Consider the following 12,683-nt stretch of genomic DNA (forward strand, 5'->3'; position numbering starts at 1 on the left):
AGAAATGCATCTCTCTCCCTCACATGCTTGTAAAAACACATTGCAGCCACACAAAAAGCACACTTTTTACCCACATGCAGACAGCAAACTATCACTTGGATTTAAACCGCCTTTTAACAACTTTACTACTATATAGTTTCATTCTGTGTATTTCTAATGCCAGTAAACATGGAGATAAATATTAATCCCATCCTAACACTCTCCTGCAATGTGCAGGTTGCTACAAGAACATCTGTGAATTCACTTTTTTGAAGAGAAGCTCAGAAAGGTTTCTAAATGGTTACAACAGCATGGCAGATGCAAGAAATGTATGTAACTGCAGCCCCAAATCCCTTGGCATGGAAACAAGGCAACAGGGTAGGGTCTTAAGTGCAGGTATTAGACTCTGGTAATGTGACAGAAAAACTCAAAGCTATTCTTTTCTTTAGCCTTCATAAGCTACCCTAGACACCAAACTTGGCAATTATACCCATTGTTTACTGGAAACAGTGTAAGGTTACCAGATTCCTTTTATGCAGCTATCACAGAAAAATAATTTCCAGTACCACAGATTTGGAAACAGCTGTGACTAACTGTGCTTAGCAATCTTCAGAGCTGTGCGGGGTCTTACTGGCATCACCCATTTCACACCTGCCACCTTTACCATTTACAGTCTGTCTCTGGCTACTCTTCTGATCGACACCACCTCAACAGGCCAAGTTCATCATTGTGAAACAACTTGATTTTTCTTTTTTTCACAATCTAAGTCATAACCTTTTCATAGTTCTTGTTTGGCATCTACATGGAAAAGAACCCAAGCTACAAGTAATTTAGGGTGGGCGGGAGAAGTAAAATATGCTTTCTTAAAGTTCAACTCAAAGCAGACTTACGTGTTTCTCCGGAAATCTTTCATTAAAGTTGAATGTTCAGGCATCTTCTTTATGTCTTCCCAATCTTTATCTGCAAAATCAGTATTTATTAGTAATTTTTTTCTTCCCCCCTCCAAGTAAAACAAATGCTTTCCAAGTATCTCCACAGCCCTGATTTTTTCTTTCTTCTGCTTCTCTATTCTCTAACTTTGCAGTTACTCATTTCTTTGTACTCCTTGGCTCATACTCCTTCATCACCTCTTCACAATAAATCTTCACAATACCAACACCTAAGAGGTTGCTGCTGTGAGCTGATTAACTCAAGAACTTAAAAAACCAGCTGCCAGCTACAGTGAAGATCACCATATGCCCAAAAGACAACACAGAAGAAAAACATGTCAGCCATTGGGCTTGCACCCTTCAGGACTGTTATTTAATTTATTCAGGCACAGCCATGATCTCAGGACAGGAGTACACAAGACTCCTGTAAACGCTGTCTCCCTCTAAGGGGTTTTCCATTCTGACAGCACTGTCTTCAGTTACAGGAAAATGCCCAGAGGTACTGTGTAAGTTTCTGTCTCAACATAAAAGAAATACTATTAGCCAAGAAAAGGCTAAGAAAAAGTAACATTTGCACACTCAAATTAAAGAATATTTCATCTCAACTTCTCTGTGTAGACAAAGCCTGAAATGGATTTAAAAATAAAACAAAACCAATCACTAACAGCACCTAGCCTCAAATGCATTAAGCTGTGTAACTCCTGAAACGGCTCTGAGAGCAAGTAGTTTGATTCAAGTCAAATCTTTAGTAAGTCTTATCACAACTGCAAAACACTGGGAGTTTAAAAATATTAAGTGAATAAATAAAAGTTAATAATTATTTAAGTAAAAGATTCTTCTCTTTCCCTATCCCAAAGACACGTGAAACTTTCAAATATGGCAAGTGTCAATTAAAAAGCAAGAAATTTGCTGCAATTAAAAGAAAAATAATATTTCTTGGTAAGAACCAAAGACGTTAAAAAAAAAATCAACTGCAGACCATTAGAAAGGATTATTGAAACCAATCACGAAACAATAATGACAGTATTTATGTAAGCTACACAAAGACAATGTGAAACCCAAATGAAGTAAGAAAAGCATAAGAAAAGGGTAAAATTCTAGGCTAAAAGCAGAAAGGCAACACATCCAGGAATCTCATACAGCAGTATAGAAGCAATGAAGTACGTACAGGACAAAAAAAAAGTCGAAGGAAACACAAGAGTGACTTTAGTAACAAAATTCTAGAACCACACAAACATAAAGATCACAAAATCCATATGATAGGAAGAAAAAAGTCCACCAGAACAGTAAAGAAAGATTATTAATAGTGAATGGACAACAAGAGGGAAACACAAGCAGTGAGGAGAAAGATGATCAAAAAGTAAAAATAAGGTCCCTGTTATTCTGACATCTGCGATCATGAGAACACTAGGAGACAAAGCATTAACTGAAAAGATGCAAGACAGCCTGTAGAAAAACAAGATATGATCAACACTGAGGGGAAAATGCAACAAGTGATATCCACATTGTGATTTTTTTGGTTCATGCAACCTGTTCTTTGTTCTGGTTTGGAATAAAGAAATTTCCTCTATATCACAAGCTTTCTACAAGGTAAAAAAAAACCCTGAAATACCCTCCCCTACTTCCAAATGCTATGTTTAATTTAGTATGAGTTAAACATCTGCATAATATGCACTAAATGTATAGATTTTTGCTTGATTTCATACAATCAGTAACTTTCCAAATCTATCATCGGTACTGAAGAAATGCAGAAATATTCCTTCTGGTTTTTAATCAACCACCATCAAACATGATCTTTTAAAATTATAAAACATTGGTACATGTATACGTACAGATAATCCTATCATTAATAATAGGTAAAGTATCTAATATGACCATTAGATTCTAGATTTATAACTCATGAAATAAAAGATTGTGTTTGAACAGCTTTCTTGCTTTGATCAGCTGCCACTTTCCTATGCAAAGAAAGCAATACAGATATCTTTCTTTGAACAGCAATGATTAAAAAAAATACAGTATGTACCTGCAGGAAATCCCATTACATTGAATATTCTGTCCAGCTGGTCATGATGATAAGGATTACTAGTTTTGATATCTTCTTGTCGACAATGGAATATTGGCTCTGATGTTAGCAGCTCTGCAAATATACACCCTATGGCCCAAATATCTTTAAAAAAGGAGAACAGAAATAAAATAAAATTAATCTTTCCAAAAGGATCTTGGTGAGGTAGAATGTTAGTTTTTAGCTTATCAGAGATAAGGTCCCTTGCACCAAAAATTTCAAGTTTCTCTTGTAAAAGTGCAACACTTCCTTGACTTTTCCTTCTAGCTTCAGATAGAGGTACATAATTTAGTAACTACACAGGAGCTGACAGAGTATCATACAAGTTTTTGTCGTGTTTTTACAGTGTAGTTACCACTTATTGCTATAAAAAAAGGATTTGATTAAGAAAAAAACCAGAGGAAATTATTTGGGTAACTGCCCCCGCATAAAATACAAATGAAGAAAGGCCAACCAACATCTTGCCCATTCACTGCCATACTGTTCCCACCAAGAAATGTGCCCTCTCTGATCATCCACTGGGTTTAACAAGTACTAAGTGACCCAAAAAATACAAGTTGAAAAGCAGTGATACTGGAATAAGCCTAGTGCTATCTATAAAACCTTGTGGAAAGAAAGTAACAAGAAAACCGCTTCATGCCCACATAAGCTCACCCCTTTGTTTGATAAAATCAGTTACAAAAAACCAAACCAAAACAAAAACCCTTTAACTGTTATGTCCCAATCTGCAAAATCAGATAGCCTGAATTTTCCCAGTTGTTTTCCTGATTTTTTTCTCATATATACAAATGCAATTTTTAACTTACATAAAGTAATGCTACGCTGAACTTTGAATGAACAAGAAAAGGTCATGAACAAGGACAAAAGCAAATGATGCAGAGAGCATAACCCCATTACTCAGTGTTTGCATACAGTCAGTTTTTATCTATGCTGAAAAAAATTATGCACTAAAGTCCATGCAGTTTCACATGCTGCACGCAGAAGAAAATGTCAGGAAAGTGAAGGAACATGTAAATGCAACCAAAAAAAGCAGTTTAAAGGAACATATAAATAAATTTATCTAATCTATAAAAGAAATACAGTATTAACAGAAAAGTAAATGAAAATACATTTAAGTCAAACGTTACAATTTCTGACAAAAACGCTGACATGATCTTAAAACAACAATGGCTAAGGTCTGAGGAAAGATTTTCAGGTTACAGAAACAACATGTATGCTAATATACAACCTCCATGTTCGTGCAAAGTAAGTGGAGTGTTGCAGGGGAATTTATTACCCCAAAAATCGTTATCAGGCTTTAACATATCTTTTAAACTACCCAGCAAGAGGAAAAACTTCCCAGTCCTCTTCCCTACAGTCTCCCTCCCACTGCAAAAGCTCTTCACATCCACAAAAGGTGAACCTCCCCCTGGCCTGCTACTGGGCTATTCTATTCCCCTGTCGTACAGTCACAGCACACACCGGCTCCTGCCGCCAGTGATCCCTTACCCCTGAACTGGCAAGAGCAGAGACTGGCAGAGCGAAGTCAACCACGCCATACTGAAGCTGTTAAAATTCAGACTGGCAAGTAAGAATTAAGTGGCGAGGAGGCTGCAGCATTCAGGTGATGTAACTAATGCCATCCTCACAGCATCTGCCTTCTCTGAGGTTTGTTTTTTTCTGGATATGCCTGATGCAGCATCAGAGCCTAGCCTGTTACATGACAGTGACCACATCTCATTACTGCAAGCAATTCCTGTTCACACTTGTGCTTTGAAAAAGCCACAGAGAGAAGCTAAAATGCAGCTTATACTTACAGTTTAGTTTCAGTGCAGCAAATACATTCTCCATTCTGTACATTCCTTATTTCCTGTATTTATTATACTAGGTAAAAACTTCTGCTATAAAATTCATGCACTGTGTCTCACTGTCATCATAATATAGATTATACTAATAGTTCAAAGATGCATCTGTATGTTGCCTCTAACAGCATTTTAAAAAGTCTTGTGTGAAAGCCGTAAAAACTTATATTGCATCGCAGGGCATTTGGAGCCAAAACCCAGAAATACTTCATTCCTATATATAGTCAGAGACCATAGTAAACTAAACAATGTGTTAAAGTTTTAATATTTCTTCAAGAAACCTTTGCACTACTTATCAATGCTTGGGTGGACTTTACATAAAGAACAAAACAGTAAATTTTCATCCAATTTACTCACCAATAGCTTTGGTATAATGTCTTGCTCCAAGAAGCAACTCTGGAGCTCGATACCAGAATGTTACAACTACTGGATCCAAGTCTGCTAAAGGCTTCAGAGGTGAATTAAATAATCGGGCAAAGCCCATGTCAGCTGCAAAATTCAAAGAGAGGTGCTTTAAAATTTGAGGAAAACTACCAATTATTTTTTTTTAAACAAACTGATTGAGTTTACTTGTTAGCGCTACCATCACTGCTAAATAAAATGCAAACGCAGACTGTAGCAGATATGAATTCTGTGAGCAGATTTTCTTAAAGCTTTTGTAGAAGTTACTGGATGTCATCACCTATAAGGTATATCATTATAAATCATTACTAACACGAGCCATTTAGAACAAAGAATTAACCATTGTTCTGAAAAAGCGCATCAACTCACTTCTCAGGACACTGGTAAATCCTGACTCATTTTACCTATATTCTCCAGTAAAACATTGTGTTATTACAGGATGATGTTTCAAGAAACAGCATTTTAAACGTGAGCAAAATGCAGGTTCTGCAAAGGTTAGAATGATTTATAATACATACGTGCACATCACAAAAGCTCCCTCCTCATGAAGTTAACTGTAGCAAGATTTCCTTCACACAAAAACAGCAACTAAGCCTACAGCATCTGCATCCCTGCTAATTTTCTGTCAAGACGTATTTCCAGTATCAAGATACCAGTACTAAATACCATTTAGGCTGTGATTTTAAAACTCTGTTTGGGGGCATTATATCATTAAAAACTGCATTTTAGAATTGGTAGTATGCAGCTGCCTAGAGAGTTGTCTGAACTACCAAATATAAGTGATACAGAAAAAACTGGGCAGAGACTAAAATATGCAGCTTCTCCCACCAAATTGTTTTCCCAACCCACCATTCCCCAAATCCCAAGACAGAGGGACTCTGTGGTGCAGGGATATACACATGCTGAGAAAGACTCGAATGAAATGAGATGAGTAGCCATTCTGAGGGAAAAGGACCTACATGCTATAGCTCAGTGGTTGAGGGAAAACTGCACTGTAAATATGGGTCTCTAACTTGACTACACAATCCTTAATAATTTTTTATCATATGCATTCCTATTTATGGTTGTTTTATTGCGTTTAAAAAGAGAAACATTTTACAGTTTTCTACATTAAAATATCGATTACTCAAGATATGATCAAGTCACTAGTAACTCTGAAAAATAAGGAAAATTGTTGGCAGAAAGTGAATTTATGACTCAAAATGACACAAAAAGCCTATAAAATTATTTTAAGTTAAATACCAGTTATGTATTTTTTAGAAAAATTAGTTACACTGGAAAAGTGGAAGCCCTTGGTATGGGTATAACTTCTGCATTCTTTTCCTGCTGTGGTAGTATCTTAAGAAAGTAAGGAAAAAAAAAAAAAATCTACATTTTGATAACACACTTAGAAATCCAGGGTCCCCCCCCACTCTTCCCCTGCTGGGAATGGATGGCTCAGAGGACTGGTGGTCCGATACAGAATCTTTCACCTGTCCATTAACAGAGTCTGACTAAATTTAGTTGTGCTCTAAGTTATTCCCAAATTAATTCAAAACTATAAATTAAGAAATAAATGGGTGGTCTATGTGCAATTACTAGCAAGTAGTTGTGTACAGCAAGTATCACCACCACAGTTGAAAGTGAATGTGCCCAGAGGATGACCTACATTCTCAATTTTGGAAGCAACTGCTCCATGAAGAATAAGGTAATAGGAAGAAATTGTCCCTTCCGCTGTCCATGCTGTACCTGTTTTGTACAGAGAAGACCTCTATCTCTACTGTGAACCTTAAACCTCGGAAGGGCATTAAAAACTTTCAGGGTAGGATCTGCAGAAGTGTTCAGCCCTGGCCCATCTGCCTCTTGGATTTCAAAGGGCGAGGGAAGAACTAGAGCAGCACTGAACGCTCCAGGAAAATCCTATCCCAAATCATTATACTAGTGATTAACAATATAGTTCAGATAAACAAAACAGTAAGAGTACAGAGTAACAATGCAGAAGAATAATCTCATAAAAGAAAGCCAGAGGGAAGTGAAAAAGATGAACTAGCTTTAAAAAAAACCCCTTCCAAACAGGGCTGCGTTACCATAACAAATCTAAGTTGGCTGTGCATTAGCAGTCTGCTATCAAAGCACTGCCACACTAAAGCACAGCCTGGTATAGCTTATTACTGTTAGACTACAGTTAATTTTTATTTATTTATTTACTTTAATTTAAAACAATTGAAGTTCTACAAATTATCCTCTCACTGTGAACAGTAACTCCCACCAGAAAACATTACAATAGTGGGGAAAGTGTGGGTCCTTCCTACCCGGGTACACCACAGTTAGAGCAGTTAGCAGTAGTTCTCACTAAGCATTTTGGTTGGATTACTGTGTTTTCTGGACTTTAAGATCCCTTGCATTCATCTCCAAGGGACCTGTCTACTCTTTCACAAACATTTTGTAGGCTAAATGCCACCTTTGATTCCATTATAAAATTTAAGGTTTGCAATAATGAGTAGTTCCCTATTTAGATTTTATAAGCAGCAGCAAGATAATGTCATGGCATTACAGGGGTAAATGGAGGAAATTTAAAAATCCCGTTTCTTTCTCCTCCTTTCCCCTAGCTAGCTCTCATCTTTATCCCCATATCAAAATCCCCCACCCCACACAAACACCCATGTAAACAAAATATAATGACATTTTCCACTTTTCATTGATGAGGCTACAGCATTTCATCGTCAGAACTGGTGCATGGGGCTAATATCAAGAAGCCAGTCACTCAGAAAACAGCATTTAGGCAATGTGCCCAGGCACATACTAGTATTACAGTGACTACTTTAGGTGGTACAACTGCACCTTCAGAACATTCTAACTTAAATGCTACACTGGGACTTATCAAAGATATAAACATACCAATTTTTACTCTTCCTCGCTCAGGACCTTCACCCATAACTAAAATATTAGCAGGTTTCTGTGGAAAAAAAAATAAATATACAATACATATACCACGATAAACCTAAACATTAGTCTCTGAAAAGTTAGTTAAGCTTTGTTTTGCCAGTTTTAAACCAACTTTGTTTTGATAAAAATGACAAGTTTCTCTGTCACAGTAAAGCTCTACAAGGACCCAGACACAAGCTCTCCCTGACTGCATTTTCCTTATGTTTCCTTTCAGTGTTTCCATGCTCCAGCACCATGCTCCCTAACTGACACCCTGCTGTCTGTCCTCAACCCGCATGAGCTGGCAGTCACTGAGCCATCGAGATTTCTACCAAAATTTCCCTAGATCTTTTTGGTAGGAGGCAGTCCCGTTGCCACCCACCACCTGCACCCCCAGCACAGGGACGGGAAGCCAGCTCTACAACATGTTTTGCCCAGGGTCATTAGGCACATTTGCAGACACGTTTTACATAAAAAAATACCTGAGATACAGATTAAACATTACCATATCACTTTGTATCGGAGAGAAGAAAATAATCTAAATTATTCCTATTTACAAGTGCATACTAATTCAGACACGTGCAAAACTGGAAAGCATTGCCTTTACATTATATTTCTCTCCATCTTCCCTTTCTTTCTTTCTTTTGCTGGGGAGAGAGAGAACTGAGCCAGAGTTCAGCTGGTTAGAAACATAACCACTCAGTTCTTAATCCTACATTTTCTGCCATACTGTTTCTCATAATCCAGTCTTCGTATCTGCAGTCAGAAGATTCCTCAAATACTAACACTTTATATAAATCAAACCTGCAGTGCGTATTTTGAGGGAAAAAAGTCAGGAAACTCACAACTAAAGCTAAAAATGTATACTAGACTTGTTTTGAAATGGAGTGATTTAGACACCCATTCATACTGTAAATCCTGGACAAAACTGGGGCTCCTATTCAGTTGTGAACTGTAAGAATTATAATAAGGCTGAGTCATAGCTCTTGCTTTGCTTTCCCAGTTTAAATCGATCTGAAGAAAAAAGTACCCCAGCAAGATGGTTTAGGCTACCTAAAAGTTAATATAATAAATCCCAATATCTTGGTGTGATTTACCAAACACGTATCCTAGGAAATTCTCAAGTCTTCCTGAATCTATCAGACTCCGGTGTAAACACATTCAAAGACACAAAAGACCATAATTTGATATTGATCTAGCAGTAATTCATACTGTGTAAAACAAGGTGCAAAAAATTAATAATCCAGAAAAAAATTTCCTTGAGAAACTTAATCACTACTGCTTATGAAAGGCTCCAACATGGATTTCTGAAATGGTATAATCCATGTACAAAACATATAAAAGGAATTTGAGGTGTTGCATCTCTTCCCTGAGAGCAGGTTAAAGACAGAAGAAAATGTTATTGTGATCAAAAAGGTAAGATATATCCCATTATCTTTCCAACAGCAATAACAACAAATTCAACTTGTGTTGCATTATCTCAGTGATATGCAGAAGAACTTGTGTCTCCCCCCCCACCACCCCTTTTTGTTTTAGTGGTTTGTTTCAGTTTTTTGTTTTTTGTTTATTTAATAAAGGCATACACTCAAGGTAAGCACTGCTTCAACATAAAATAATGTGCAGTATGTGGGCACACAGCTCACAAAGCATTCAATTTTGATTGTTTCTAGAAAAGTCCTAGAAATAAACAAGCAGCATAAATCTTTAAATTCAGAATTAATGTTGAAGTTTAACGCAATTCAAACTGCTAGGTAAGAAAACACATAATTTCCCCACATAAACCACTCTATTGCTACACTGTGACTCAAAGAGAAAATATGCATATCTTCTACAAAAGCTGCTTCAATGTATCTGGGGTGTTAATAAGCTACATGCCTAATTAATATTTTTTAGTAGAGTTAATGATACATTACAGAGGAACTAAATTTTTTCAGATAAATAATACATTGACCTAAAGTGTAACTTCCACCCCTGTATCTTCACAGGTTGATAATACTCTACAAAACTGCTTGTAACATCCTCAGGATGTTTCTACCTTAAAATATTTTACTATTTGGATTTTGATAGGGACAAGGAGCCATATTCACCCAAAGACTCCATTATGCCAGATGATTAATCAGCACATCACTGGGTAACAATTCCTGCCCCAAAGATCTTCTACCCTAAATTCAAGGTAGGCACAGATGAGAAGAGAAAGCACAAAGAGATGAAACAGTACTGGTTAGCAAAATAAGCAGCAACAGCTTGATTCACACTCAGATTTTCTTTTTTTTTTTCCTCTCAGGATTTACAGAAAACATTTAAAAATACAGACAATTTAGAAATCCGTGTAGGAGTCTTCTAGAGCCACAAAATAAAATCCTAAATCAATCTGGAATAACCATTCACAGTTCACCTCTTTCTAGAGTCAAAGGCCCTTCACTGAAACAGCTCTGAAACAGAAAAAGCTTACTACAGACAAAAATATTTATATAGTCACATCACTGTAAAGATACATCATAACAGTTAAAGATTAAAAAACCCCTAAATTTAAAATCTGAGGTCTCATTCTGAAGGTTCCCATTCCTAAATCATTGCATTAGTAGCCTGGAACAACATCATTAGTTGAAAGAACTTTCCAAACAAGGCCATTAATCAGTATTCAAATTCAATAGGGGGCTATCTACCAGAAAGCAATATAGGGGCAGTATTGGTGTCCCTAAACCATAAGCATTTTGAGGACTCACTGAAAAACATTCAAGTCCTCTAACAAAAGTCAAAACGTGGGTCAGCGATTCTTGTTAGGTATCTTTGACTCAAGTCCACCATCTGAAAAAACAAAACAAAAAACACCAACTCCCCAGATTTGTCTCTTTGGCCATTAGAAATCTATTCACAACGTAAAATAAGCAGTAATTAGAAACAGAAGGGAGAAATTTTTACAAAGTTCAGTCAAATTTGTTAAATTTTGATTTAATTTTAATTATCCAGAGAAAATGAAAGTTTAAAGTGCTTATTCAAATCACCTGGGCTGAGCAAGTGAAGAAAAAAAATCTTTACATTGTGTTCTGAAAACACCTCTTTTTTTTATAACTACAAATGATTGACTTTAGTCACTCATTTTTGTTCTAATAGAGACATATTTACTTTTGCTGTCAAGTAAAAATAATTTGCTCATGCCAGACAAATGCAAATGAGAAAGCTGTTATGACCCTAAACCGAACGTGAAGAGCCATGCAGCCATGTACAGCTGAGTACTTCAGAGACCAACAAAACAACTTTTTGACAGCCCCATAGAACAAAATTTAAGAAGAATCACCCTCCTCCACAACCGCCTCAGCAGCAGGGGAATAATTCATTCTCATGGAAGAACTGCCTTGTGACCATGGCACAGCACTAAATCTTATCTTGTCCTAAATCTGGCTTTGTAGGACTCCTTGTGTGATTCCTAGACAAATCCTAATCTTGTGCATTTAATCACTATTACTACTGAAGAGAGAACAAAGATCCTCACTGAAATATTTTCAGGTACTTCTAATTTAATCATTATTTGCAAAGTGCAAACAGAAATTCTAAGCAGCAGGTTAATTTCAAAAAAAGGAGCTAAAAAAACAGAGGCTATACTGACAGGTTCATAGGTCTATAAAGAACTTCAGGCGGTCACCTTCATCCATCTGCCTGACCTGACACGTGATGCTGCTCTGTTTACCCTAAAGTCTCTTATCACGAAGGCTGCGCAATTTCCCAGGCAATCCACTCTCTCACTCTTCTCTATTGCAGTGTTTTTCCTTTTCTTCTAGCACAACAAATGAGGTTACTCCACTGCTCTTCTCTTACACATCAGCAGAAAGAGGAGACAACCACTCCTTCACTGCAAGGGCTTGTTACGCTTCTGAAGTTCTACATCTCTTTTCAGTCCTATCACCTAGATTAAAAGGACTCTCTTCTGCTCAGTGTTTCCTAGTCAGTTATTTTTTCTGGATGCGCAACCAGTCTTCTTGCTTCCTTCTAGCTGTTCTACCTTGGGCCACTTATTTGTTTGAACTTGAGTGGCCCAAATTACACACTGCTCTAATGCTAAATATAGAGGAGGGACTGTTTTACATGCCTTGTATAGCATCTTCTACTTTATACAATCCCAATACGGTATCTTGTTTCACCTCACTGTGTAAGGCTATTGACTCATGTGAAGGTTACAAGTCATGCATTTTCTTCACACCTTTTCTGCAGGACTGATACTTTTTTTTCCTTTTTTTTTTTTTAATCGTTACATTTGAAGAAGCATTGCAGTCGCATATTGCTTCTTAACATATGCTGAAAATGTTTGTGTTTATTCAGAGGGGAAACTCAGACTTTAGAACTTATCTGTTTTTCTATTTTGAAGATAAAAATGCAAATAACATGAAAATTAGACAAATCTATGTCTTGATGAGATGTGATCATATCAAAGACAGCATTCCTGTTGTTCACAGCAAGTCATTCATACAAGCGGGAGACGACTACTTATTCTGTGTCCACATACTAGGTATCTGGAAATCACAGGGCATTTTCTCATGCTCTTCCACTAAGTTTTACTCACCAAAGCAG

The 12,683-nt window shown here is 36.9% G+C and overlaps 1 protein-coding gene across 16 annotated transcripts in view; it reads right to left on the reverse strand.

Moving 5' to 3' along the window:
• The window catches only part of LOC141939714 (cyclin-dependent kinase 8), a 90,352-nt gene that overhangs the window by 14,893 nt on the left and 62,776 nt on the right, over positions 1-12,683 (reverse strand). For 14 of the 16 annotated variants that reach the window (XM_074859989.1, XM_074859979.1, XM_074859978.1 and 11 more), the window contains 4 exons: positions 8,091-8,148; positions 5,169-5,300; positions 2,932-3,075; positions 870-939 (listed from right to left, as the gene is read on the reverse strand). In XM_074859989.1, the coding sequence (XP_074716090.1) occupies positions 870-939; positions 2,932-3,075; positions 5,169-5,300; positions 8,091-8,148 (404 nt within the window). The remainder of the gene's footprint in view (positions 1-869; positions 940-2,931; positions 3,076-5,168; positions 5,301-8,090; positions 8,149-12,683) is intronic. The other 2 variants (XM_074859988.1, XM_074859995.1) reach the window with 2 other exon arrangements.

This window comes from Strix uralensis, chromosome 2 (assembly GCF_047716275.1).
Source record: "Strix uralensis isolate ZFMK-TIS-50842 chromosome 2, bStrUra1, whole genome shotgun sequence".
NCBI lineage: Eukaryota > Metazoa > Chordata > Aves > Strigiformes > Strigidae > Strix > Strix uralensis.